We start from the raw sequence: 27,164 nt of genomic DNA, 5'->3' as shown, positions 1-27,164 counted from the left end.
TCAGCGGAAACAAATCTAACTAGCATCCATAAGAACACAGGTTCAATCCCTGGCCTCGCTCAGTGGGTTAAGGACCTGGCATTGCCGTGAGCCACGGTGTAGATCGAAGACACAGCTTGGATCTGGCGTTGCTGTGGCTGTGGTGTAGGCTGGCAGCTCTAGCTCTGACTTGACTCCCAGCCTGGGAACCTCCATATGCCACAGGTACAGCTCTAAAAAGACCAAAAAAAAGAAGTATATATATGTAAATATTTAAGTACTGACCCAGTGGGACCCTGTAAAGGAGGAACACTGCTGGCTTAAGCTGAGGGAGCACTGCCCTCAGCCTCTCCTGGGTCCAATCTTGGTTCCCACCCTGTACACTTGTCTGATGGGTTTCTGCAATCCCTCCAGCTCTGACCGCACTCAGAACACCTGCCTTTGAATCTCAGCAGGAGGAACCCTGTCATTATTATGAGTTTAAAGCTCCCCAGATGATCCCAATGTAAAGCCTTAGGTGAGAAACACTCATCTAAAGAATGAAGAACTCTGTTCTGCTCGCAATATGGAGAAAAAGTACTCTGAGGGCGGGATGCCCTGATATGGTTTGGGTATCCTCACATTCAAGCCACCTTGGTCCTGATAGAGAAATATCCCAGTGGCACAAAGAAACAGTGCCCGTGGGGTCAGACACTCTCAATCACTTCCCTCTTTCAAATTTCGTCATTATCTTATCACTGAGTTGTTTGCCTCCTTTCCCCAGAAACCCAATCAGGACAAAGCCTCTCAGATACTGAAATTAAGAAAAAGTTTTACCCGATCTTCATTCAATCTGATAGCCTACAAATGGAAGTCTTGGAATAGCCCCAAAAGAAAGGCTGCATTTCATTTTTACCTCACCAAATTCTTAGTTTCTGAACATCAAGACAAAAACTTTCCAAACAACATAAATGTACCAGAAGATTTTACTTTCAAAATTAACTTTGATTTTTTTTTAATCAAAACTTTTATACCCACAGAGATAAGTTCCTTCAAACAGAATGCTTCCCTCTATTTACTGGTAGACTACTGACTGTGACATGAAATTCCTTGACGGGGGGAAGAAAGGCATTCCCGTCTCCCCACATTTGTTTAGAAGTTGCTCTGTGCTGACAAGCAGACAGGGATGTGGGTGATGGACAATGAAACCGGCTGTTCGCCAGGAAGGGGCCGGGCTGGTGCTATCTCTGGCAACGACAATGTGAACGACACAGGTTTCATCTGCTGGCTCAGGTTTCTAAATCCCTGACAGGGACCTTCATCACGTCAAGGAAACAGCAGAGACTCCTTGCTTTTTATTTCTGGTCAGCTTACCGCTTCCTCCCCACCCCCTCTGCCATTTCACAGGAATTCAAAGGCAGAGGAAGATGGGCAGGGTTTCTTTTTAAAGATAGTCAATGGCCTGCCTTTTTATTCTGTAGCAGAATCAAGAAATTTCTCTTCACCTTGCTGCCATCAAAAGAATGGTATCGCCCCCTCCCCTCAAAAGTGGCAAATGACAAAACAGATGCCCAGGAAATTTATCTCTATTTTGTCAAATTTCAAAGCATTTAAGATAAATTTAAGAAAACCAAACACATGCATTCACATAAAGGTCAGTTTTGTCACCTTTTATCAATTCAGAAAAATACGTTTTAAATAAATAAAAATACATTTAAAAAGTACTCATGATGAACCAACGGTAACATCTTACTTTTTATCTCATTAATTAATGAGCTAAATACAATATCTGGCACACATCCATTAAATTTTTGAAAAGTATTCAACTTTTAAACCAGGAAGAGGGTTCTGTGAGCCATTTCCCATATTATTCCAGGTACAACATAAAAGTCTAAGGAAAACACAACATGTATTAACATAAGCTGAACCTTAAAAAGGCAAATACCTGTAAAAAGCAAGACATAGCACCTAAAGTAGGTTCCGCTTAGATAAAGTCTAAATGGGGCAAAGCTAAGCCACACTGCCTAGGACACACACACACACACACACACACACACACACACACACACACACAGTGTACAGGGTTATGACTGCCACAGAGCCCACTGCCACACCCATCTCATGCACTGTGGGTATGCCTAGGCGGGGTGAGAGGTTGTCACCTGGTACCAGCCATGCTGCCTACATGAGCATTTACTTTATTAATTGTTAAACTGCAAGTATTTTAATACTTTTTTATATGTATGATATATTTCTGTTTAAAATAGGCATACATAGAGTTCCTGTTGTGGAGTATCAGAAATGAATCGATCAGTAGCCAGAAGGATTTGGGCTCGATTATCCAGTCAGCTGTGGTGTAGGTCGCAGATGTGGCTCAGATCCCACATTGCTATGGCTGTGGCATGGGCAGGCAGCTGCAGCTTTGATTCAACCCCTAGTGTGGGAACTTCCATATGCTGTGGGTGCAGTCCTAAAAAGCAAAAATGAAAGAAAATAAAATAGGCACTCACACACACACAAAATCCAATGTTTCATGGTAAAAACCATATCCAGTAAGAAAGATTTTGCAGTTTAAATAATTCCAGGAGTTCCTCTGTGGCTAAGTAGGTTAAGGACCTGGCATTGTCAGTGATGAGACTCGGGTCACTGCTGTGGTACAGGTTCAATCCCTGGCCTGGGGAACTTTCGCATGTCACAAGTATGACCAAAAAAAAAAAAAAAAAATCCCAAACTTAGCCTATGGACAGAGCACATAGTCTGGTTTAAAACAAGAGTCTCAAATTCCAGTGCTTACAGGGACCTGGCAGGGACTAGAAAGCAGTAGAGCTGGAAACAGAGACCAGGGTGAGCCAGTGCAGCCAACTCTGCAAGGGAGGACGCCTGCTTCTCTTGGACCGTTGCAGGTGTGTGGGAATGAAAGCTTTTTTCATTTCATAGGACATCTCCCAACTTCCAAATACTGCAATTAATTTAAAAGTTATTTAAAAATATTGTGAAGTTCCTGCTGTAGCTCAGGGGTAATGAACCCAACTAGTATGCATGCCATGAGGACACAGGTTTGATCCCTGGCCCTGCTTAAGGATCTGGTGTTGTTGTGAGCTGCAGCACAGGTCGCAGATGTGGCTCGGATCTGGCATTGCTGTGGCTGTGGCATAGGCTTGGGGAACTTCCATAGGCCACAGGTGCAGCCCTAAAGAAAAAAATCATGTAAGTCAAACAACCACCTATCTCTTGACCAGACACAGACTTTGGGCTATCTTAGCTAAAGGTCCTATTTTCTACCTGCTTCAAAGTGCACCTCCCCTTCTCTCATTCAGGAAAACTTCACTGAGCACCCACCATGGGCCAGGAACTGGGGCTACACTGATAAACACTGCTTACTATACGCATAGCAGACACTCAACAGACACCCAGTTGGCTTCGTCCACACTTCCTCATCTTCAAAAAAGCAAAACCCAACACTCATCCTCACCTCCTCCCTCTTTCAGCTCCACATCTACTCTTTGAGGAAATCCTCTCAGCTCCACCACCCAGCCAGACCCAGAAACCCAACACTTTTCGCACCTCCACAACCAACCTGGTCTAAGCCCCACCACCCCTTGCTCAGACTCGCCATGGTCTCCCTGCTTCTGCCCTCTCTCCACAGTCCAGCCAGAAGGATTCTTATAAAACTGAAAGCACTCTCCAAATGTTTCACTCAGCATAAAATTTAAAGCCCTAAACCTGGCCTAAGGCCCTCAAGACCATAACCTTAAACTAGACCTTAGCATTCTCAAGGAAAAAATTCTGGGCTTAGACAATTCCACTCTTTAAACTTTCATAATTTTCTTGAAGTTTTCTAGTAAATTTCCTTCTTGAGAATACTTACCTTGTTTTGATAACCAAGAGGACTATAAAATGACACAGATGTTCTGACAAGTGTTCATAACCTATAACTTGGCAAGTATATCCTAGAGACAGATGCCCATATGTGCAGAGACACATTAAATATTTTTTAATACCTTAATAGGAATAAGCTATTTCTACAAGAAGGTCTGAGGGAAACCACAATTTCTTCAGAGGTAGACAAGTAGGAATGGGGCCAGGAGAATGCCCCAGAAGTCCCAGCTGGCAAGAGGTAAATATTCGGGTGAGTAGCAATTTTCTGCTTACAGACATGGTTTGAGCATGGGTTCCAAGATGTGATGCAGACTGTAGTGCTGCTTTTTACTTACTCGCTGGGTCATCCCAGGCCAGTTATTTAACTTTATGAGATTCTATTTTGTCAGATGCGAAATGCAAACTGAGAACTTCCTCTTGATGAGTGAAGGGCTACTGTCAGTGGAGAACCTGGCACTCAGTACAACAACTCCAGGCCCTTCAAGGTGGGTACCACGGCTTCAAAGCTCTGTCCTCTCACATGGTTTCCTTGCTCACTGACTAGCTCAGAATCCAGGGCAAGTGTCTAACAGCATGACACACAGTGTCCAGTACCTTTTCAGTGGACAGTCATCTCTAAAAGCACAAGAAGGGAGTTCCCGTCGTGGCTCAGTGGAAACGAATCTGACTAGTATCCATGAGGACACAGGTTTGATCCATGGCCTCGCTCAGTGGGTTAAGAATCCAGTGTTGTTGAGAGCTATGGTGTAGGTCGCAGACATGGCTTGGATCTGGCGTTGCTATGGCATAGGCTAGCGGCTACAGCTCCGACTTGACCCCTAGCCTGGGAACCTCCATATGCCACAGGTACAACCCTAAAAAGACAAAAAAAAATAAAAATAAAAAATAAAAATAGGAGTTCCCGTCGTGGCGCAGTGGTTAATGAATCCGACCATGAGGTTGCGGGTTCGGTCCCTGCCCTTGCTCAGTGGGTTAACGATCCAGCGTTGCCGTGAGCTGTGGTGTAGGTTGCAGACGTGGCTCGGATCCTGCGTTGCTGTGGCTCTGGCATAGGCCAGTGGCTACAGCTCCGATTCGACCCCTAGCCTGGGAACCTCCATATGCCACGGGAGCGGCCCAAAGAAATAGAAAAAAGACAAAAAAATAAATAAATAAATAAAAATAAAAATAAATTAAGAAGACTACCAGGAATATCTGACTTTTTTTTTGCTGTTGTTGTTTTTCTTTTTCAGCCATACCCACAGCACATGGAAGTTCCTGGGCCAAGAATCAAATCTGAGCCATAGCTGCACTAACACCTGATCCTTAACTGGCTGCACCCAGCGGGGACACCTGACGATTTTTTTTTAAATTGCTTTACAGCTATATCTATTTTATCAGATGAAGAACTCCAGCCCCTTTGCTGGGGCCCACATTTGCCTCCATTAGAAAAGTTGGCTTTTGTTTTGTTTGCAAAGATTACAGAAATGGTGCCAAGAGAAAAAGGGAGGTGCCACAGAATCCTAGAGGCATTTTCACAAGGAAGATGAAGATGAGGACAAGCCTCAAACGAGCAAGATATGCATGGGGTGCTGGGTGCAGGTGGGGTACTCACCAATGGCCCTGCGGAAGTTCTCCATCAGCACTTCTGTCTTCTTGATCTCCGTGGAGTAAACTTCACTCCCCACCATCGGGCAAAAAGGGACCTTACTACCCAGCTCTTGAGCAATAGCCAGAGCTAGAGCTGTCTATAGAAGAAAACAAATCCATTTGTTTCATATCCTTGAAAAATGATAATTAAGGAACCTAAACTACAAAAAAATTACTAACCAGGAACTGAAATTCTAGTCCTTTTAGTTTTAATATCATTTACACGTTTCACAATAAATGTTAGATGACTTTTGTTTTGTGGACAGTCAATTTCTAATATAACTGGAATCTAATCGCTCCCATCGGTCATCACAATGGCTGTGATTTCCAAGACTCCAGCCAGTGCAGGTTCAGCTCCCAAAGCGTCATTGGCCCCTCTCACTCACGCTATGAAATGGACACCAGTACTCTCCCCATTTCATAAACATGGAGACACAGGGATTAAATAACATGTTCTCGTGCCATATCTAGAAAATGGCAGAGTGGAGCCTTAAAGCCTGGCAGAAGGGTCACATTAGAATCAGGGTAGTCTTCCAAAACTGTCCCCTCAATATCAAAACAGGGTTCTGACCTCATCATGGTAGAACAGCACTACTTGGTTTCTCCCTTTACAGATACAGGAAGGCACCAATCTACAACCATCAGATATCAATAATCAAGGAATGAATGATAGGGAGTTCACTTCATGCTGAGTGGCCCCCCAAACTGTGAAGAATGACAGTTCTGAAGCTGTGATCAGGTGAAGTTACACTTGAATGTGCCCTAATAAACTATAAATTGACTTTTGCTAAGATAACTAGCTAGCAAATGCCAAACAGAAGACTTAACAGATGGAGGATCAAATATCAAGTATAAAAAAACGGAGTTCCCGTCATGGCTCAGTGGTTAACAAATCTGACTAGGAACCATGAGGTTGTGGGTTCGATCCCTGGCCTCGTTCAGTGGGTTAAGGATCCAGCGTTGCCCTGAGCTGTGGTGTAGGTGGCAGACTCGGCTTGGATCCTGAGTTGCTGTGGCTCTGGTGTAGGCCGGCGGCTACAGTTCCAATTGGACCCCTAGCCTGGGAACCTCCATATGCCTCGGGAGCAGCCCTAGAAAAAACAAAAATACCAAAAAAAAGCCAAAGCCTTGAATCTGGAGTAGGATGGGCAACGCAATGGGCTTTCTGTGTTGTTTTCACCTTTCCTCAACTTTGACACAAAAGCCAAATGGGGAAGGCCAATTGCCAAGGTGTACAGGTTAAGGAAGAAAACCAGCTTGCTACTGAAGAGCGATGTGGCTCTCTGAGACAATGCTTAAAACTGGCCCAGTAAAGCTTCCTCTTAGGTTTTCTTTTCAATGTCCTTTTGTGGACAGTTTCATCTTCAACATGACCCTGGGCTGAATCTCTGGTGCCTGACCTCCTCATCTGTCAAATCCAAGTCCTGGGTTAGATCACTGTGAGCAAAGTAACTGCCAACAGACTGCTCTGGTTTGGACCTAGAGAGTCTCGTGTGTTTTTAAACTCAGGGTGCTGCCCATTTCTGAATATCAGGAAATTTCACATATAGCTACTCAGCTTCTTCTGAGAAACACAAAGGGAGGGTCAAACCATGTGGCAGCACTGGGAGTGGATGCCCGGCCAGCTGCCTCCCCAGCAAGGGCTTATGCTGGCTTCCTGGGCACTTCACTCAGCCCCTCTGCCCATCTGAGCAGGCACGTGAGTTTGTGCCCTTGAAGCTAAGAGCTCTAAAACTGTATTCTCCTGTATCCCGAGAGTGAAGGAAAATTCTGGAGCATGATGGGCAGGCAGCAGCTCACCAACACCAGGACTCCCCAAACCTGCCTTCCATCTTAACTCCACCACCTTCTCAGTCTCTCCTCCTTCTCTCCTCTGTGGCTACAGGCCCCAGCTCCCCACACTCAGCATTAAACTACAAAGACAGTGACACACCTGATACAATGGAAGACCCTCTCCTCTACCAAATACAGAAGAGATGATCAATATATTCCACTAAAATATGATGAATGCTTGGTTAAGAAATGCTTCAGGGGAGTTCCCGTCGTGGCCCAGCAGAAAGGAATCCGACCAGGAACCATGAGGTTGTGGATTCGATCCCTGGCCTCACTCAGTGGGTTAAGGATCTGGTGTTGCCGTGAGCTGTGGTATAAGTCGCAGACGCAGCTCAGATCCTGTGTTTCTGTGGCTGTGGCATGGGCCGGTAGGTGTAGCTGTGATTGGACCCCTAGCCTGGGAACCTCCATATGCAGCAAGTGCAGCCCTAAAAAGCAAAAAAAAAAAAAAAAAAAAAAAAGGAAATGTTTCAGGTATGCCTAGTTTCCTTCATTTAAATGCTCCTAGAAGGCCAGCATATGATGTGGCTACTGGTGAACTATTCCTACACTACTATAAGGGGCTGAGTAACTTGAACAAGAGATCCCACTGAACCCTCCCAACCAGCCTATGAACTTGATAACCTTGTTGAAATTTTGTGCATTTAGAAACTGAAACTCAGGAGGTTCCCATTTGTGGCTCAGCAGTAATGAGCCCGACTAGTATCCATGAGGATGCAGGTTTGATCCCTGGCCCAGCTCAGTGAGTTAAAGACCTGGTGTTGCTGTGAGCTGTGGTGTAAGTAGCAGACCTGGCTCAGATCTGGCATGGCTGTGGCTATGGTGTAGGCCAGCAGCTGCAGCTCTGATTCAACCCCTAGCCTGGGAACCTTCAACTGCTGTATGGCCCTAAAAAGATAAAAAACAAAAACAAACAAACAAAACCTAAAACTAAAACTCAGAAATATTCAACTTAACTTACCTGAAGTCAAACAGTTAGCAAACAGCAAGGCCAGGATGTAAACCCCAATTTCCAATACCCATGTGTGTGCCCCCCACACAAGCGGCACAAAAAACGTTGTTGCCAAAAGATTAAATAACCTACTTTACTTTCAATTTCATCTGAATACCTTTTTCTAAAACCCAAACTCAAAGCCCTATTAAGTGTGTGCAGGCCTCAAGGGGGAAATGGCCATACTCTAAACAAGCACCACATTCCTGCATCCACTCAGTTAAGTTGCCTCAAGCTTGGGGCCCCAGGCACACTGCCACACAGGAGAGTTACCGCACTTTCAACACATGCACAGGGCCAGGACAACCTTTGGTGTGGAGGCTCTCCTGAGAGGAAAGTGAACAATGTTACAAAAGCATAAAGGACCCATGCTTTCAGCAGAATAGCCACTAGAGCCACATGGCTCCTTCCTGTTACAAAACATCTATAATAAGAAAATGGTCATGATAGATCAGAGTAGCAAAGCACCAGAGGGCAGGTGTTTGACAGGTGTTGAAAGCTGGGCAGGTGTTTCACAGATGCCAGAAACCCCTGGGTAAAAAGGAGCCTTGAAGGGCACACATTGGTAGACAAGGTGGCCATAGAGAAAACCTCTAAGGGACAAGGACAAGCTTATTAGTCTCATCATGGCTCTGGCTGACAAAGTCTCCCTAGGAGGCTCTCAAACAAATTCAGGACTAGTGTCTACACTGCCTGATAGCTAGAAAACCCAAGCCACAAAATTCCCATCATGAGCCCTGGGTTGGCAGCACAGCAGAGCCCCTCACAAGTCCTCTCAGGAAGCATTCAGCCCTCACCAGGAGATCAGGGAAGCCTCAATTTGATCAAACATGAGTTCACAAGCAGATACATGATACAAAATAAGAAAATATTTAATGAACAAGAAACAAAGGCTGGAGTTCCCATTATGGTGCAGTGGAAAGAAATCTGACTAGGAACCATGAGGTTGCGGATTCGATCCCTGGCCTTGCTCAATGGGTTAAGGATCTGGGGTTGCCATGAACTGTGGTGTAGGTCGCAGATGTGGCTAGGATCCCAAGTTGCTATAGCTGTGGCGTAGGCCGACAGCTATAGCTCCGATTCGACCCCTAGCCTGGGAACCTCCATGTGCCATGGGTGTGGCACTATAAAAACCAAAAAAAAGAAAGAAAAAAAAAAACCCAACCAACCAAACAAACAAAAGGCTATCAAGCACAGCCAGATTTTGAAGGAATTAAAAGTGTAAAAAAAATGGGTGGTTGGGGGAGGGGCTTCTTCATTACTAAAAAAAAAGGAAAAAAAAAAAAAGAGGGCAAGCTAATATATGTAGAAGACACAACAGATTTAGACAACCACCATTTTGCAACGACCAATGTGATAAGTGATAAGGAAACCATTGATGAATACTATAGCCATAGGGTAAAAGGATATTCAGAAAATTTCAGTGTTACTTTCCAAATGATTATGAATTAGAGGGAATCAGTCCCCTTACAGTGGAACGTGGCATAAGTCTCCAATTGCAGGTTCCAGACACAGTGTCACCTGTGCAGCATTTTGCCAAAGTGCTGAACATTTCAGAGAGCATCAGACAACCAGTGTAGGACGTTCTACAAAACAGCTGTCCTGGACTCTTCAAAAATGTCGACATCAGAGTTGCCACTGTGGCTCAGAGGTAATGAATCCAATTAGCATCTATGAGGACCAGGTTCGATCCCTGGCCTTGCTCAGTGAGTTAAGGATCCAGCATTGCCGTGAGCTGGTATAGGTCTCAGACATGGCTCAGATCCCACATTGCTGTGACTGTGGTGTAGGCTGGCAGCTATAGGTCCAATTCGACCCCTAGCCTGGGAACTTCCATATGCCGCAGGTGTGGCCCTGAAAAAATTTTTTTAATAATTTGAAAAATGTCAACATCATCGTAAGAATAAAAACAAAAAGTGCAGGGGAGAGTAACTGCTGTAGATAAAAAGAGCCTCAAGAGGTAACAACTGTATGATATTTGATTATAATTGAATTTAAAAACATAAAAAATGGGAGTTCCTGTCGTGGTGCAGAGGAAATGAATCCGACTAGGGAACCATGAGGTTGCGGGTTCGATCCCTGGCCTTGCTCAGTGGGTTAAGGATACGGCGTTGCATTGAGCTGTGGTATAGGGCACAGATGCGGCTTGGATCCCGCATTGCTGTGGCTCTGGCGTAGGCTGGCAGCTGTTGCTCCAATTCGACCCCTAGTCTGGGAACCTCCACATGCTGCAGGTGTGGGTCTAAAAAATAATAATAATAATAAATAAATAGATAAATATATATATAAAAAATGAAAGAGACAAAAACTGAAAAAACTTGAAGATATTTTAACAAAAACAGATACTAGCTGATACTATTAGCAACCTCCCATTTCTGGGGTGGAGGACAGTACTGTGGTGACGAAGGAGAGAAGGTCCTTACACTTCCTTCCAAATGGTTCAGAAGTAAAACAGAGAAAACACAAATGTCACAAAATGTTTACAATTAGTTACCTACAACTAGGGCACAGAGCAGTTCATCATACTGTTCTTTCCACACTTTCATATCTTTCAAATTTCTCAAAATGAAAAATATTCAATGGACTGGATTAAAGAGTAGCTTCCTCCTTGGCATTCTCATCATGGAATAACGAACCCAACTAGCATCCATGAGGACATGGGTTCGATCCCCGGCTTCGCTCAATGGGTTAAGCATCCAGTGTTACCGTGAGCTGTGGTGTAGGTCTCAGACACACCTCAGATCGTGCACTGCTGTGGCTGTGGTGTAGGCTGGCAACTACAGCTCCGATTCCGACCCCTAGCCTGGGAACTCCACATGCCACAGATGAGGCCCTTAAAAAGACAAAAAGACAAAAAAAAAAAAAAACCACCAACAACAACAACCACCTTTCCTCAGAGCTTACAAGACAGACTGGAAAAGAAGTCTAAAGAAGTTACCCATGGAGTTCCTGTCGTAGATCAGTGGTTAGCGAACCAGACTAGCATCCATGAGGATGAGGGTTCGATCCCTGGCCTCGCTCAGTGGGTTAAGGATCTGGCATTGTAGTGAGCTGTGGTGTAGGCTGCAGATGCAGCTCAGATCTCAAGTTGCTGTGGCTCTGCATAGGCCAGCAGCTATGGCTTTGATTTGACCCCAAGCCTGGGAACCGCTATATGCCGCAGGTGTGACCCTAAAAAGACCAAAAAAAAAACCAGAAGCTACCCAGGAATTCCCTTGCAGCACAGTGGGTTAAGGATTCAGTGTTGTCACTGTAGCTGGTTGCTGCCATTTTGCAGGTTCAATCCCTGGCCCATCCCTGGCTAGGAACTTCTGCATGCCAAGGGCACAGCCAAAACAACAACAACAGCAAAACCCAGAAAACATGAAAGAGGCTGAAAGACAAAGAAGACAAAATGAGAAGCTCTGGCCCAGAGTTTCCCAGTTGTGGCACTGTGACCATTTTAGGTTGAGAACTCCTCCTTCAGGGCTGGCTCTGTGCCCTGCAGGATGATGCTCTGCAAACCCCATGGCCTCTATCCACAAGATGCCAGCGGCACTCCCTGCCCAACCAAGTACGACAACCAAAAATGTCAGGACAGTGCCGCCCAGGGGAGGACTTCTGCACGGGACCCTCATCTAGCTGGAGCTGCAGGAGAGAACAGACAGAACAGGGGAAGGCAGGCCAGTTCCCAGAGCTGATCAGACACAATATGTTCTCAGATCCAGAAGGAGTTAACATCAAGCACAATAAATGAAAATAAATCCAATGAACAACTATATGCCAACAAGTTTGGCAATCTGGAAGAAATGGACAATTTTCTAGAATCTTACAGCCTGCCAAAACTGAATCAAGAAGAAACGGACCAACTGAACAGACCGATCACTAGAAATGAAATTGAAGAGGTCATAAAATCACTCCCTACAAATAAAAGTCCAGGACCAGATGGCTTCACAGGAGAATTCTATCAAACATATAAAGAGGAACTGGTGCCCATCCTCCTTAAATTCTTTCAAAAGACTGAAGAAGAAGGAATACTCCCAAAGACATTCTATGATGCCACCATCACCCTCATTCCAAAACCAGACAGAGATACCACCAAAAAAGAAAACTATCGCCCAATATCATTGATGAATATAGATGCAAAAATTCTCAACAAAATCTTAGCCAACCGAATCCAACAACATACCAAAAAAATTATACACCATGACCAGGTTGGGTTCATCCCAGGTTCACCAGGATGGTTCAACATATGCAAATCAATCAACATCATACACCACATTAACAAAAGAAAAGTCAAAAACCATATGATCATTTCAATAGATGCAGAAAAAGCATTTGACAAAGTCCAACATCCATTCATGATCAAGACCCTCGCCAAACTGGGTACAGAGGGAACATTCCTGAATATAACCAAAGCCATTTATGAGAAACCCACAGCAAATATAATCCTCAATGGGGAAAAACTGAAAGCCTTCTCACTCAAATCTGGAACAAGACAGGGATGCCCACTCTCACCACTGCTCTTCAACATAGTTTTGGAAGTCCTAGCCACAGCAATTAGACAAACAAAAGAAAGAAAAGGCATCCATATAGGAAGAGAAGAGATAAAACTGTCACTGTATGCAGACGACATGATACTATACATAGAAAACCCTAAGGACTCAACCCCAAAACTCCTTGAACTGATTCATAAATTCAGCAAAGTAGCAGGATGTAAGATTAACATTCAGAAGTCAGTTGCATTTCTGTATACCAGCAATGAAATATTAGGAAAGGAATACAAAAATACGATACCTTTTAAAATTGCACCTCACAAAAATCAAATACCTCGGAATACACCTGACCAAGGAGGTAAAGGACCTATATGCCAATAACTATAAAACTTTAATCAAAGAAATAAAAGATGTAAAGAAACGGAAAGATATTGCATGTTCCTGGATTGGGAAAATCAATATTGTAAAAATGGCCATGCTACCCAAAGCAATCTACAGATTCAATGCAATCCCTATCAAATTACCCAGGACATTTTTCACAGAATGAGAACAAACAATCCAAAAATTTATATGGAACCACAAAAGACCCAGAATCGCCAAAGCAATCCTGAGAAACAAAAACCAAGCAGGAGGCATAACTCTCCCAGACTTCAAGAAATACTACAAAGCCACAGTCATCAAAACAGTGTGGTACTGGTATCAAAACAGAGAGACAGACCAATGGAGCAGAAGAGAGAATCCGGAAATAAACCCTGACACCTATGGTCAATTAATCTTTGACAAGGGAGGCAAGAACATAAAATGGGAAAAAGAAAGTCTATTCAGCAAGCATTGCTGGGAAACCTGGACAGCTGCATGCAAAGCAATGAAACTAGAACACACCCTCACACCATGCACAAAAATAAACTCAAAATGGCTGAAAGACTTAAATATACGACAGGACACCATCAAACTCCTAGAAGAGAACATAGGCAAAACACTCTGACGTCAACATCATGAATATTTTCTCAGGTCAGTCTCCCAAAGCAATAGAAATTAGAGCAAAAATAAACCCATGGGACCTCATCAAACTGAAAAGCTTTTGCACAGCAAAGGAAACCAAAAAGAAAACAAAAAGACAACTTTCAGAATGGGAGAAAATAGTTTCAAATGATGCAACCGACAAGGGCTTAATCTCTAGAATATATAAGCAACTTATACAATCCAACAGCAAAAAAGCCAATCAATCAATGGAAAAATGGGCAAAAGACCCGAATAGACATTTCTCCAAAGAAGATATACAGATGGCCGGCAAACACAGAAAAAAAAATGCTCAACATCGCTGATTATAAGAGAAATGCAAGTCAAAACTACCATGAGATATCACCTCACACCAGTCAGAATGGCCATCATTAATAAATCCACAAATAACAAGTGCTGGAGGGGCTGTGGAGAAAAGGGAACCCTCCTGCACTGTTGGTGGGAATGTAAACTGGTACAGCCACTATGGAGAACAGTTTGGAGATACCTTAGAAATCTATACATAGAACTTCCATATGACCCCACAATCCCACTCTTGGGCATATATCCGGACAAAACTCTACTTAAAAGAGACACGTGCACCCGCATGTTCATTGCAGCACTATTCACAATAGCCAGGACATGGAAACAACCCAAATGTCCATCGACAGATGATTGGATTCGGAAGATGTGGTATATATACACAATGGAATACTACTCAGCCATAAAAAAAAGAATGACATAATGCCATTTGCAGCAACATGGCTGGAACTAGAGACTCTCATACTGAGTGAAATGAGCCAGAAAGACAAAGAAAAATATATGATATCACTTATAACTGGAATCTAATATCCAGCACAAATGAACATCTCCTCAGAAAAGAAAATCATGGACTTGGAAAACAGACTTGTGGCTGCCTGATGGAAGAGGGAGGGAGTGGGAGGGAGCAGGAGTTTGGGATTATCAGACACAACTTAGAATAGATTTACAAGGAGATCCTGCTGAGTAGCATTGAGAACTATGTCTAGATACTCATGATGCAACAGAACAAAGGGTGGGGAAAAAAAATGTAAATGTAATGTATACATGTAAGGATAACTTGATCCCCTTGCTGTAAAAAAAAAAAAAGAAAAGAAACCAATTCTTTGACATATCACAGTGAAACATCAAAATCAAAATATCCCCAAAACACTTGGAGAAAAAAGACAAAATCCTCATAAGTAGACTTCTCAAAAGCAACACTAGAAGCCAAAAGGAAGCAAGTATCATTTTGAGAAACGGTGCAGAGAGAAAACATCTGGTGCAGAGAGAAAACATGGCAGACAGAAAACATCCGTGGACTAAATTATATACCCAATGTAACTATCTACTATCTTGCATAACAAAGGCAACATGATAAATACAAACCTGACTTCCACCAACAAACTTCTAGAAGGAACTTTTTTGGAAGTTCCCAGGCTAGGGGTCAAATCGGAGCTGTAGCTGCCACCATAGCCACAGCCACGCCAGTTCTGAGCTGCATCTGCAACCTACACCACAGTTCATGGCAACGCTGGATCCTTAACCCACTGAGCGAGGCCAGGGATCGAACCCATATCCAACATGGATACTAGTCGGGTTCATTACCACTGAGCCACAATGGGAACTCCTAGAAGGAACTTCTTAATGATGCACTTTAGGAAGAAGAAAATGGAGGGAGAGCAAAGGTCTAAGATGTGAGAAGGAACAGCAGCAAGTGAATGGTTGATATAGTGACAAACAGAAAGAGAAATGAGGCTCATGTTTATACAGCCGTTTAAAGTTTACTTGTTCACAAAACATAACACTTTGTCCTCTAAGACACCAATATAAGATACACTGTCAATTCAAAATGATAATTCATCATTTTACAACTGACCAGTTTAATAACTGCCTGAAACAGGCAGGGCAGTGCTACTACTTCAGAAAAGACTAAGGTGAGGGATCTGCCTAAGGTCTCAGCAAGTCAGTTAACATTTGGAAAATTGCTTGCTGACTGACTTTCCTTCCCCCTCAAGTAAGATGTCACTCCCAAGGTTTTATGAAGCCCTAGGCCAACAGCAATGTACTTCCAAAGCAAAGGAGACTTGAAAGAGATAAAAGACAAATTACAGAGACAATAAGTCCCCCTCTGAGGACTTCATTCTCTTTCCTCTGGAGGTCAGCCAGGATAATTTGAATTTTAGAAGCATGGATTTTAGATACTCAATTGTATTATTGCGCATTGGTTTAAAAAACATACATATCACCAATTTAGCTAAACAAAGACTAGTTAAGACACAAATTCAATTTGGCTTAGACATTAAGATCATCCTCTTGGGTGGATTTTAAAAAATGAGAGAAAATGAGTACCTTGCCAGTTCCAGGAGGTCCTGCCAACAAGACAGCTCTTCCAGCCATTTTCTTGCTTTTGATTAATTCTACTATCACACCACATGCCTAAACACCACAATGGAAAGAAATCATAAATCAATATCAAAATGTTTCACAGGAGGAAAAAGTCCCCACAATTCAGACTTATTGAGTATCAGGACACCACAGGCACTGTTGTAGGTGCTGGAGGCAGTGAAAGCATATGGAACTCATGTTCTAGTGGAGGAGACAGACGGACAAAAAAACATCCTACAAGATCACTACTATGAAAAAAAAGTGCCAGAAAAGAGCATCAGCTGTAGACAGTGTTTGCTCTAGAGTTAGGTGGAAAGGCCTCTTAGACAGTATTATACTTAATACACAAAGCTCTAAGCAGGGCAGGAGTCAGTGTTCCATGCAAAGGAAACAGCAAATTCAAAATACAGGAATCAGCTTGGCATGTCAAGGGACAGAAAGGCTGAGGTACCAAGTCCAGAAAACCAGGAGACTAAGAAGATGAGGTTGAAGAGGCAGGAGGGGCAGAACTCAGAGTAGGATCTTCCAGTCTATAGTAAAATTTCAATTTTATTCTACTTGTAATGGGAAGTCAGTGAAAAAATCTTAGGGTACATGTCATGTTCTGATGATGTGAAGCAGTGTTGCTTTCAAACACTGCTATGTGGAGAATGGACCGTAGGAGTACAAATGGGAAGAGTGACTTTTAGCCTGGAGACAAGGGATATACTTCAGGGGCCCACACACATCCAGAAATTGGAAATGAAACTGAAAACCAAATTGTGTATATATAATCAAATGTGTATTTTTCTTTCTTTCTTTTTTTTTTTGTCTTTCTAGGGCCGCACCTATGGCATGTGGAGATTCCCAGGCTAGGGGTCTAATCGGAGCTATAGCTGCCAGCCTACACCACAGCCACAGCAACTCGGGATCTGAGCCACGTCTGCGACCTACACCACAGCTCATGGCAATGCCGGATCTGTAACCCACTGAGCAAGGCCAGGGATCGAACTCGCAACCTCATGGTTCCTAATGGGATTCGTTGACCACTGAGCCACGACGGGAACTCCTCAAACGTGCATTTTTCAAGGAAGAGGATTCACAGCTTTCATCAGATTCTCAAAGTAACCCACCAAAGGCTAAGAATCAATGACATAGTCTACTAGTTGGCCATCAATTAACTATCCCAGGATGCTACAAAGCAAATGCTGCATGTGAGAGTAAACCTATAGCATCCTAAGATCCAATGAATACCTTTTAAATCCTCAAGATTAAATTACTTGATTGTTGGTTTATTTTATTTTATTATTTTTTTGTCCTTTTAGGGTGGCACCCTCAGCATATGGAAGTTCCCAGGCTAAGGGCTGAATTAGAACTGTAGCTGCCAGCCTACACCACAGAACGCCAGATCCAAGCCACAGCTGCAACCTACACCAGAGCTCACAGCAATACCGGATCCTTTAACCCACTGAGAGAGGCCAGGAATTGAACCCAAGTCCTCATGGATACTAGTTGGGTTCGTTACCACTAAGCCACAATGGGAACTTCCCTGTTGGTATATTTTAAATACTCTGAGTATTAAGTCATGAACAGCATATACACACTGTGTATCTCTAGGTATACACATTTCATACACACAGCATACACATACACACATACAATATATATATACACACAGTTGGCCCTTAAACCCCTGAAGGTAGGAGCACCCAAACTCCACACAGTCAAAAATCAGGGCATAACGATACAGTCAGTCCTCCATAGCTGTGGTTCCACAGCCCTGGATTCAACCAACTCAGGATCATGTAGTACCCTAATATGTATTTACTGAAAGAAATCGGCATATAAGTGGTCCCATGAAGTTCAAACCCATGTTGTTCAAGGGTCAACTGTATACAGATTGTGTATATGTATGTCCATACACAAACAGAAGTTTCATAAATGTGTTACTGATTTTATGTATTTTAGAATACATAAAGGAGTAAGACTGAGTTAGTCACTCACTGAACAACTATATCTCAGGACTTCATAATACAAGGTTTCTTATACTGACTAAATAACCTAACACCTGATTGTCTACAAGGTGCATTCTCCTTGCCTTAGGACAGGCCACAGCTCTTCCCCCTGAGCCTTACTTTGTTGGCAGGGTCTTGTGAACAAATCTTATCTCCTCTCTCACTTCTCCACATGGACTGTGGGGAGGTACCTTGGTCCCACAGTTACCCCCTCAAAAACCTGAGTTCAAGGATGTGCTATATTCCATTTATAGCTCAGCTGGAAAAGCAGAGTATACTTAACAGAACCTAGAAGATATTCTTCAGATGCTGCATTTTTAAAAAGATAGGAGTTCCTGTTGTGGCTCAGCAATAACAAACCCAACTAGTATCCATGAGGAAGCAGGTTTGATCGCTGGCCTCACTCAATGGGTTAAGGATCTGGTGTTGCCGTGAGCTATGATGTAGGTCACAGAAGTGGCTCGGATCTGGTGTGGCTGTGGCTGTGGTGTAGCCTGGCGGCTGCAGCTCCAATTCAACCCCTAGCCTGGGAACTTCCATAAGCTGTCAGTCAGTGTGGCCCTAAAAAGACAAAAAGAAAAAAGAAAAAACCCACAAAAAGAAAAAAAGAAAAGATGAAAGAGCCACCATGACCTTTCCATAGTAATCTCTAATATCATACTCCTCAGTACTGGAATTCTCTGAGCAATTCAAAAGACGTAGAAGAGACTTTCCAAACCTTATCTGTGTACTCTTATTCACACACTAGAACCTCTTCGATTTAACTGTCCTCAGTTTAGGTTCCTTCTCTCCAGTGATATGTCCAATGAATTCTAAAATTTAAAAAGTATAAACCAGGAGTTCCCGTCGTGGCGCAGTGGTTAACGAATCTGACTAGGAACCATGAGGTTGCGGGTTCGATCCTGCCCTTGCTCAGTGGGTTACGGATCCAGCGTTGCCGTGAGCTGTGGTGTAGGTTGCAGACGCGGCTCGGATCCCGCGTTGCTGTGGCTCTGGAGTAGGCCAGTGGCTACAGCTCCGATTCGACCCCTAGCCTGGGAACCTCCATATGCTGCAGGAGCGGCCCAAGAAATAACAAAAAAAGACAAAAAAAATAATAATAATAATAAAAAGTATAAACCAGAAGGGTCTTTAAAAGACGACCTAATTTTTTTCATTAAACACTAGAGAGGTTTCTGAGGTGACCAGACTCTAACAAGGACCTGGTAGCAGAGATGGGACAACTAATAATTCAATAAATAAACACTCAGTCCCTATAATAAGTCAGGTTCTGGGTATATAACACTACCCAATCTCTACCTTTGGGAAGATCATACTCACATGGAAGCACACAGCATCAGTGTTAAGACCATGGATTCTGGAATCAGATGGACTTGAGTTTAAATCCTGGCTCTGGGAGTTCCCATCGCGGCTCAGTGGTTAACGAATCCAACTAGGAACCATGAGGTTGTGGGTTCGATCCCTGCCCTTGCTCAGTGGGTTAAGGATCTGGCATTGCAGTGAGCTGTGGTATAGGTTGCAGACATGGCTCGGATCCTGCATTGCTGTGGCTCTGGTAAAGGCCAGCGGCTACAGCTCCGATTAGACCCCTAGCCTGGGAACCTCCAGAAGCAGCCCTAGAAATGGCAAAAAGACAAAAAAAAAAAAAAAAAATCCTGGCTCTACCAATTACCAGTTGAATGACCTCAAATCTATAACGTAACCTCTGTGAAACAACTTCCACATCTGAAAAGAGTTCACAATATAGTGGCACAAATGCCAACAGGTTTATGGTAAAGTATACTAATGTCTACAATTTATTTTGAAATGCAAAAGCAGATTGCTAGATGGATAAAGGAGCAGATGTAAGATAAAGCAACAGAGTAAAATGTTACTTGTAGAACTTAGGCACACAGGTATGCACTAAACGAATCTTTCAACTTCTTTGTATGTCTGAAAAGAGTCATAATAAAATGGAGGAGAGACACTTACTAGGATGGAGGTGACAATTAGACAATGGAAAAGGAGCTGCTAAGTACAGTGCTTGGCAGGTAGAAAGCACTGGACAATGTCAGTTATTTACAGTGACAGGTCTTCAGTGAGCAGAAGCTGGATAAAGAGAATTTTCAAAGTCACCTTGACCCTATTGCTATATCCTCTCTTGGCAGAGGATGTTCAAAAAAGAAACCAGAGGCTTCTCTTTGGCCTTTGCTATTAGCACAATGAGGCCAGAAGGAACCAGTCTTAAACTCCAATTTTATAGCTGCTAAGCCACGGCAGAGGCCAAGGGCATGGGGCTGCCGTGAGAGCAGAGACTACTGATTGGGGACGTATCAGCTCAGGGGGCGCGGGCTCAGGAGTCAGAACACACGGGTATAAACTCCAGCGTTACCATCGCTAAACTGGGCGGCAAGTGGATTGGTGACGTGCCCGCTCCCACGCTGAACAGTTTCGTGAGTATAACGCAGGAGAGCCGACTCGGCACCTTCATCATTTACTAACAGCGGACTTAACGGAATGGTCAGAAAGGAGGCTGGCGGGGCGGGAGAGCGGATCGCGGGCCCTGGAACTCCCGCGCTCTCAGCCCGATCCCTTCCCGACTCTGAAGCCCCCAGAGCTTCCCTCTGCCCAAATCCCGACCCGTGCCAGGGCCCTCGGAGCCCACCTACGTCTAACGGTCCTTCTGCTCCCCGGAGTCAACGTTTGTCATCCGAAATGCAAGCCCCCGGAGTACAGGGACCTGGCCCGTCTCCTCCCCGCTCATCCCCCGGCCGCGCCGACCGCGCAGGGCAGGGGTCGCTCAGGACTCGCCGGCCAGAGACAAGGTCGCCAGGACCATCCCGCCTGGGGACGCCCCCGCCTCGGCCCGCCCTCCGGGCCCGCCTTAGCCCCTCGGCCCCGCCTCAGTGTCCACCTCAGCGCCCAACTCAGCCCTTCAGCCCCCGCCTCAGCGCCCCCGCCCCCAGCCCACTGCCACACCTCACGCGCGTTCTCCTGGCCCACGAGCCCCGAGGCCGCCTGCTTGGCCAGACCATTCTCGTCTAGCCCTAGCCCCTTCACGTGGCTGTGGGAGGCAATGCGCTGCGTCTTGGTCGTGCTCTTCACCTCCTCGATCTTCATCCTGCACACCTGAGCGCGAACACCCGCGGAGCCTTGGGAGCTCACACCGGGTGCCCAGTAACCACGCGGCCGTTACCAGGCGGTTGGCCCAGGCCCGCCTCGGTCGGTGCTCCATTGGCCGCGGCGGGAACGCCTCCACCTCCCACTGGCTCTTGGCCGTGCCCTTCGCAGCTGCCGGGGAGGCTCCGCCCACCCACTTCCGGCTGTGTCCCAGGGTTTGTGTCCCCCGCGGAGAGCGCTTCCTCCCTGGGTGGGGAAGAGAGGGGTGCTGCACAGAACCTGGGCCCGAATCCTTCCCTTTACCGTACTACCATTGGTGATGGCAGCCAAACACATACCCTTATGCAGAGCCCTAGTTCCACCTCGGTGTTGGAGATGAAAAAACAGGTTTAGATCTTAAGCTTGTGTTCACTAGGCAGTTTGCTGACCGCCAAGCCTTTCATCCCCTGGAGAAGCAGTGCTGAGCATCCTCTGTGCAACTGTCCTCTGCTTCTCCTCGCCACCTCTCTTTACTTAAATTAAGTTGGCTGTGAGTGGCGTTTTATGTCCCCAAAACTCTACTACCCTGTAAAATACTGTAACTCCTAATACAGATAAAGATGTGGCTAAATTAGGCCCAGTAACTTGCCCAAGAACACACAGCACATAATCAGCAGAGCTGGAACTCCAGCTGAGGACTTAAGGCTTTGCAGCCTGTGTAACCCTCATCCCAGCCCATGACCTCAGATGAGACAATCACCTAGCAGCCTGTCATGTCTGGTTCCATGATGATATTGACACTCGCCCTTTGGATGTGCTCCATTGGCCACACAGTCATTCAACAAACATTTGTTAGCACCTGCTGTGAGCCAGACAAGAGAATGCACTGGGATGCAGACATCAAAACAAAATCTCCAGCCTTGACAAGCTCAGATCTTAGGTGGGAAACTTACAACATGAGGAATGCAAGCCCAGAGCAGGGCCATGTGGAACAGGTGGAGAGCCAAGGAAGGCACCATGAGATGATAATGTCCAGACTTAACCCTGAGAGAAGGGTAACACCCTCAGGAGTAGATGGTATGTCACCATTTTACAAATGAGTGAACTCAGGTCCAGAGAAAGGAAGGGACTTGCCCAGAGCTCAGGGAAGCTTGCATTAGGCTTGAGACAGACCTGAAGCCAAATCCAGCCGCAGTAGTTCTGGATTCTCAAATCTCCTTGTACTTCTCCATGGTAACATTTGAATCTAGTTTCCTAATTATTTGCAAATTATCGGGTCAATATTAGTCTCTCCCTCTAAACTGCAGGCATTACGAAAATGTAGACCACATCTGCACTGCACATCATTTTAACCCCAGTGTCAGGCACATGGTCTGGCTCACAATTAAGTCTCCTTATAAATTCAGTACAGTTCTAGACCTCCACATACTCACACAGTCATGCAGTTTTGCTGCACGTATTTTACATATTAGATTTTATGGGATGTGGTTATGGTTTCTGTCAGTAAATGGAAACTTTTGGCCCCCAACTCCCCTTCTGCCAGAGCTGTTACTTTTTTTTTCTTTTTGTTTATTCTTATATATTTTTTTAACTGCTAAAAATATTTCAAAATCTGATCTAGTCTAGCATTCTCCTTTTATAGGTGAGGAAATTGAGGCCCTAAGATGAGATGGAGTTGGTCCAAGATCATACATTGAGCAAATGTCTTTCCTGGGCCTAGACCCAGGTCAGTGTGCAAAGAAGCTGGGCCTGGTTGCAGAGCGAGACAGTTCCTTTCATTTCAACAGAAGACTACACAGCAGGTCAGGGTCCAAGGTGTGCAAGGTGCATGAAGATAGGTGAGGCCCACAACAGTGGACATGGGTTATTTTTCCTCCAGCACCCTCCGTAATCTCTTCTGGCCACCTTCACTCTAGTTTCCTCTAGAGAACCACTCTTCTTCCTCTTTACATCCAAGTAGTTTAGATGGGTTGACTCCTACCCTTATCTTTGTTTCAGGGATGGACACAGGACCCTGGCCTGGCCTGTCATAGTATCCCCCCTCCCCTAGATGGTGATTAGTCTGGAAACAGTCCAATGACACTCAGTCCTGCACTTTTACTGGAAATTTAAGGAGAGACTTGGGTCCCAAGCTTCCAGTTCACTTTGCCACTTCATGGGAAGACTGCCTGAGAATGAAGTCAGCACAAAGGAAAGGAAAGCTGACAGATTCTTGATGAAATCCTTTACTTTCCCAAATCAAGCCCTGCCCCACTTGCAATGCAAATGGCACCAACCTTGGGAGTTTCCACTGTGGGGAATGAATTAAGTATCCAATTTCAGTGGCTCGGGTTGCTGCGGAGGCAAGGGTTTGATTCCTGGTCCAGTGCAGTGTGTTAAAGGATCTGGCATTACCATAGCTGCAGTGTAGTTCCCAGTAGCAGCTCGGACTCAATCCTTGGCCCAGAAACTTCCATATGCCATGGGTGCAGCAATTTAAAAAAGGCACTGACATTGGGGCTAAAAATAGCTTAAGTTTGCATCCATGGGTTTGTGCAGTGACATTCCTTGTCCTTGCAGGGCAAGGAATGGTGTGGATAGCTGCATTCCAGCCTGTGCTGTGTGACAGCCCTCACTTGCCAGCTCTCTCACTCTCACTCCCATGACCCTTGCCCTTTTACCTCCAGTCCCTTGAGCTAGAGTGCGATCAGCCCCCATGGCAACCTGGAGGAGAGTGTGATGGCTCTGAGGAGAGTTGAGGAGTCTTACAGAAGAGGAAGGAGGGAACCGCTGACCATGGTAGACTTCACAGAGCTTGTAGAACACTGTTCTGTCCATATATAGCTGGAAGGAACAGGGCATGAGGTGGGCCCAGGACATGGCTCCCACCCTGCAGCTGATGGGACATTTGCATCTGTTCAGTGCTAGGAGCGCCACAGAGCACATGGGCTGCCGGGGTGACAACCTCATCCAAGGTTAGTAGGGGATGTGTGGAGGAAGGTACATAGTTAACACAATCACTGGTAAGGTAGATACCCTCAGAGAAAAGAGAAATTTCCATTTCACTCCTAAAAGAATCTTTAAAGCCAAAACTCAAATCAAAGAGCAAAGTATAATAACTTCCTCTGGGAAAATTTATAATTAATCCTGGATTAATTGGCCTTAATGAAGTTGAATTAATTACTAGCTGTTTGTAAAGAACTTTGAACTACTTTAGCACAAAATGGCATTAAAGAAACACAAAGGAACATTAAGTACAAATCCCAAATAATCATAGTTCTGCAGGCAGTTCCCTGTCAATCATTTCTCAGTGCCTGGGGTCCAGGTTTACAATCCAGGCTGCAACCCAGGAGTCTGCTGCAGAGGAGAGTGTCTTTGTGGGCTGGAGGTTCAGGGGTGGGTCCACTCAAGAAACAGTTATGGAGCCTTTGCATGTACCAGGCTGAGGGCAAGCAAAGACATGTAAGGGGTCCTCAGTGGGCTAGGACGGGTAGAGTGCCAGAGCACCAGCCTGATCTAAAGCAAACTTGCCTCACTGGGATAGAAGCCAGAATAGAGACAAAGGACACAGGAGGGGCTTGATGTGACCTGCATCTTGCTGGCAAAAGTGCTCCAGTTCCTACAGGGCATTCCCCCGCAATCTTGGAGTGAGCTTATGACTCACACCTGCCCAGCCAGGCTGTCTATTTCTCTGGTTGGTGCAGGGGCACAGTCAACCCCAACTACAGTCTTAATCTGGCTGAGTTTCAGACAACCCAGAGTTGCCATCTCCTGGCACTTGTGGAGACAGGGCTGGACTCAACGGGAGGCTCATGCCCAGTTTGCTGCTGGGGTAGGACCTGGCTTGGAGCCAGCGGCTATGGGAGGTGGAGGCAGGAAGACCCACCTGGTGTTAAAGCCCCAGCCCTGCCGCTGGCCAGCGCTTAGGTATAAGTCAGGGCAGGTAGACAGCCCCAAGTCTCATGGCTCAACAAAGCATGTGTTCCTCAGATTTCATGTGGAAACGCTCTCTCCTCTCGGAAATCGAGAAGATGAGGCAATGTTCAGCTCGCATTCTCGCCCACTTTCCCTTGGCTGAAGCTGGGCAGGGGCTCCCGGGTCTACACAGGACATAGCCTGCTGACGCCTCTCCTGTGAGGCACCTGCCTGGCCAGTGCAAGCATTTAAAGCTGTGATCCCTGTTGCTGACGGGGAGACACTTTTTATGGATAACACTTGAAAAGCGTGAGATTCGTGGGATCTCCCCCGCGCGCACGCACCTTACACACGGCCTGGAGCTGTGCGGGACGCCATTGACCCGGGTGCGTGTTGCCGCGTCGGGAAAACAGCCGTCCTTTCCCGGCGGCCCTCCCCAGTCTTTTCCACGCGGGCTCTTCTGAGCCGCGCGCCTCAGCTTCGCCACCAGCCGCCTCCCCGGCTCCAGTCCTGCCGCCTGGGCTCTACTTTCCCGGGGGCTTCTCGTGCGAGCAGCGGTCGGTTCGGCTTTCGGTCCCTGTTTGTTGTCGCCCCCCACCCCCGCCCACGTGGTGCGGGGAGAGCGCCGTCCCCGCGAGGCCCTGAGAATGAACGAGTGGAAGTGAGACCGCGGAGACTGAGCGAGAGGCGGACGGCGCCTCAGGCTCTGGGCTCCCTGGCTTCGGGCGGCGGACGGCGGGCGGAAGCTTCGGCGCCGGAACATACGAGCGGGGCGCGGGCGGCGGGGGTCGGCTTAGCTGGCGGACCGCGGCGGCGGCATGGCGGGCCGGCGGGTAAACGTGAACGTGGGCGTCCTGGGCCACATTGACAGCGGCAAGACCGCGCTGGCGCGAGCGCTCAGCACAACAGCCTCCACCGCGGCCTTCGACAAGCAGCCGCAGAGCCGCGAGCGCGGCATCACGCTCGACCTGGGCTTCTCGTGCTTCTCGGTGCCACTGCCCGAGCGTCTGAGGCCGGCGCTGCCGGGGACCGAGCCCGAGTCCGGGGCCGAGCTGCAGATCACGCTGGTCGACTGCCCCGGGCACGCCTCCCTCATCCGGACCATCATCGGCGGTGAGCACAGACGGCGGGGGCTCCTTGCCGGGCGGGGGGCGCGGAGCGGGAGCCCCTCGCACCGCCCCAGCAGGAGGGGCCTCTCTAGAAACAGCGAAAGTGTTTCGTTTGTACCACATGTGTTTGTAATACACGCACGAGTTAGGGCAACTCAGGACCACAGAAAGTGCCCAGAAGGTCTCCATTCACTGCCCCCAGTCTCCTGCTTTCCCGGTCTGGGTGCCAGTCTTAGGGACTCCGGGTGAAGACAGGCAGGCCCGTGTATAAGTCAACCCCTCCTCTTGTTCTTATTTATTTTTTTAACAGAATAGTTAACACCACTATTTCACTCAATACTCGGAGTATCTTATCTGTACATATAAAGAGACATCATTCTTTTTAGAGGTCACATGAATTTCCATTGTACACTTGTACCATCTTTTTCTTAATCTTTTAAAAAATTTATTTTTTCCATTATAGCTGGTTTACAGTGTTCTGTCAATTTTCTACTGTACACAAGGTGACCCAGTTACACATACATGTATACATTCTTTTTTCTCACATTATCGTGCTCCATCATAAGTGACTAGATAGAGTTCCGAGCGCTATACATCAGGATGTCTTTGCTCTTAATCTCTTCGTGATGGGCATTTATGTCGTTTCCTGTTTCTGGTAAGAAAGCTTCAGCAAGTTTTCTAGAACAGATGTCTCTGGTGGGTGTGCTTATGTGTCTGGAAGGATAGCTCCTACAGCTGAGATGCTGGAGCTGGTGGGGGGGGGTGCCTTCTGAGATGTATCATTTAGTTAATTTAAAATATACTGATGGTACATGAATAAATTCTACTTGTGAAGAAAGAGAACATTACAAACCAGGCAAGGGTCCTCAGTTACTCCTCCCATCTCTCCAAAAGCAGCCACTAGTATACCTTTGTGGAT

The 27,164-nt window shown here is 45.9% G+C and overlaps 2 protein-coding genes across 3 annotated transcripts in view; one reads left to right on the top strand and one right to left on the bottom strand.

Annotated features, from left to right (window-relative positions):
* Nucleotides 1-25,867, bottom strand: part of RUVBL1 (RuvB like AAA ATPase 1) — a 50,802-nt gene extending 24,935 nt beyond the window's left edge. The window contains exons 1-3 of one of the 2 annotated variants that reach the window (XM_047782448.1): nucleotides 25,481-25,867; nucleotides 16,135-16,221; nucleotides 5,432-5,564 (exon numbers count right to left, since the gene is read on the bottom strand). In XM_047782448.1, coding sequence (XP_047638404.1) covers nucleotides 5,432-5,564; nucleotides 16,135-16,182 — 181 coding nt within the window. In that variant the 5' untranslated portion in view covers nucleotides 16,183-16,221; nucleotides 25,481-25,867. Of the gene's footprint in view, nucleotides 1-5,431; nucleotides 5,565-16,134; nucleotides 16,222-21,122; nucleotides 21,368-25,480 lie in introns of those variants that run through there. The other variant, XM_047782441.1, reaches the window with a different exon arrangement.
* A 51-nt stretch (nucleotides 25,868-25,918) lies between these two features.
* The window catches only part of EEFSEC (eukaryotic elongation factor, selenocysteine-tRNA specific), a 156,231-nt gene continuing 154,985 nt past the window's right edge, over nucleotides 25,919-27,164 (top strand). Inside the window, exon 1 of the mRNA XM_047782429.1 lies at nucleotides 25,919-26,249. Within this exon, the coding sequence (XP_047638385.1) occupies nucleotides 25,955-26,249 (295 nt within the window). The 5' untranslated portion in view covers nucleotides 25,919-25,954. The remainder of the gene's footprint in view (nucleotides 26,250-27,164) is intronic.

Source organism: Phacochoerus africanus, chromosome 1, assembly GCF_016906955.1.
Source record: "Phacochoerus africanus isolate WHEZ1 chromosome 1, ROS_Pafr_v1, whole genome shotgun sequence".
Classification (NCBI taxonomy): domain Eukaryota; kingdom Metazoa; phylum Chordata; class Mammalia; order Artiodactyla; family Suidae; genus Phacochoerus; species Phacochoerus africanus.
The sequence above is the reverse complement of the archived record's forward strand: the minus strand, read 5'-3'. Positions and strand labels throughout refer to the sequence as shown.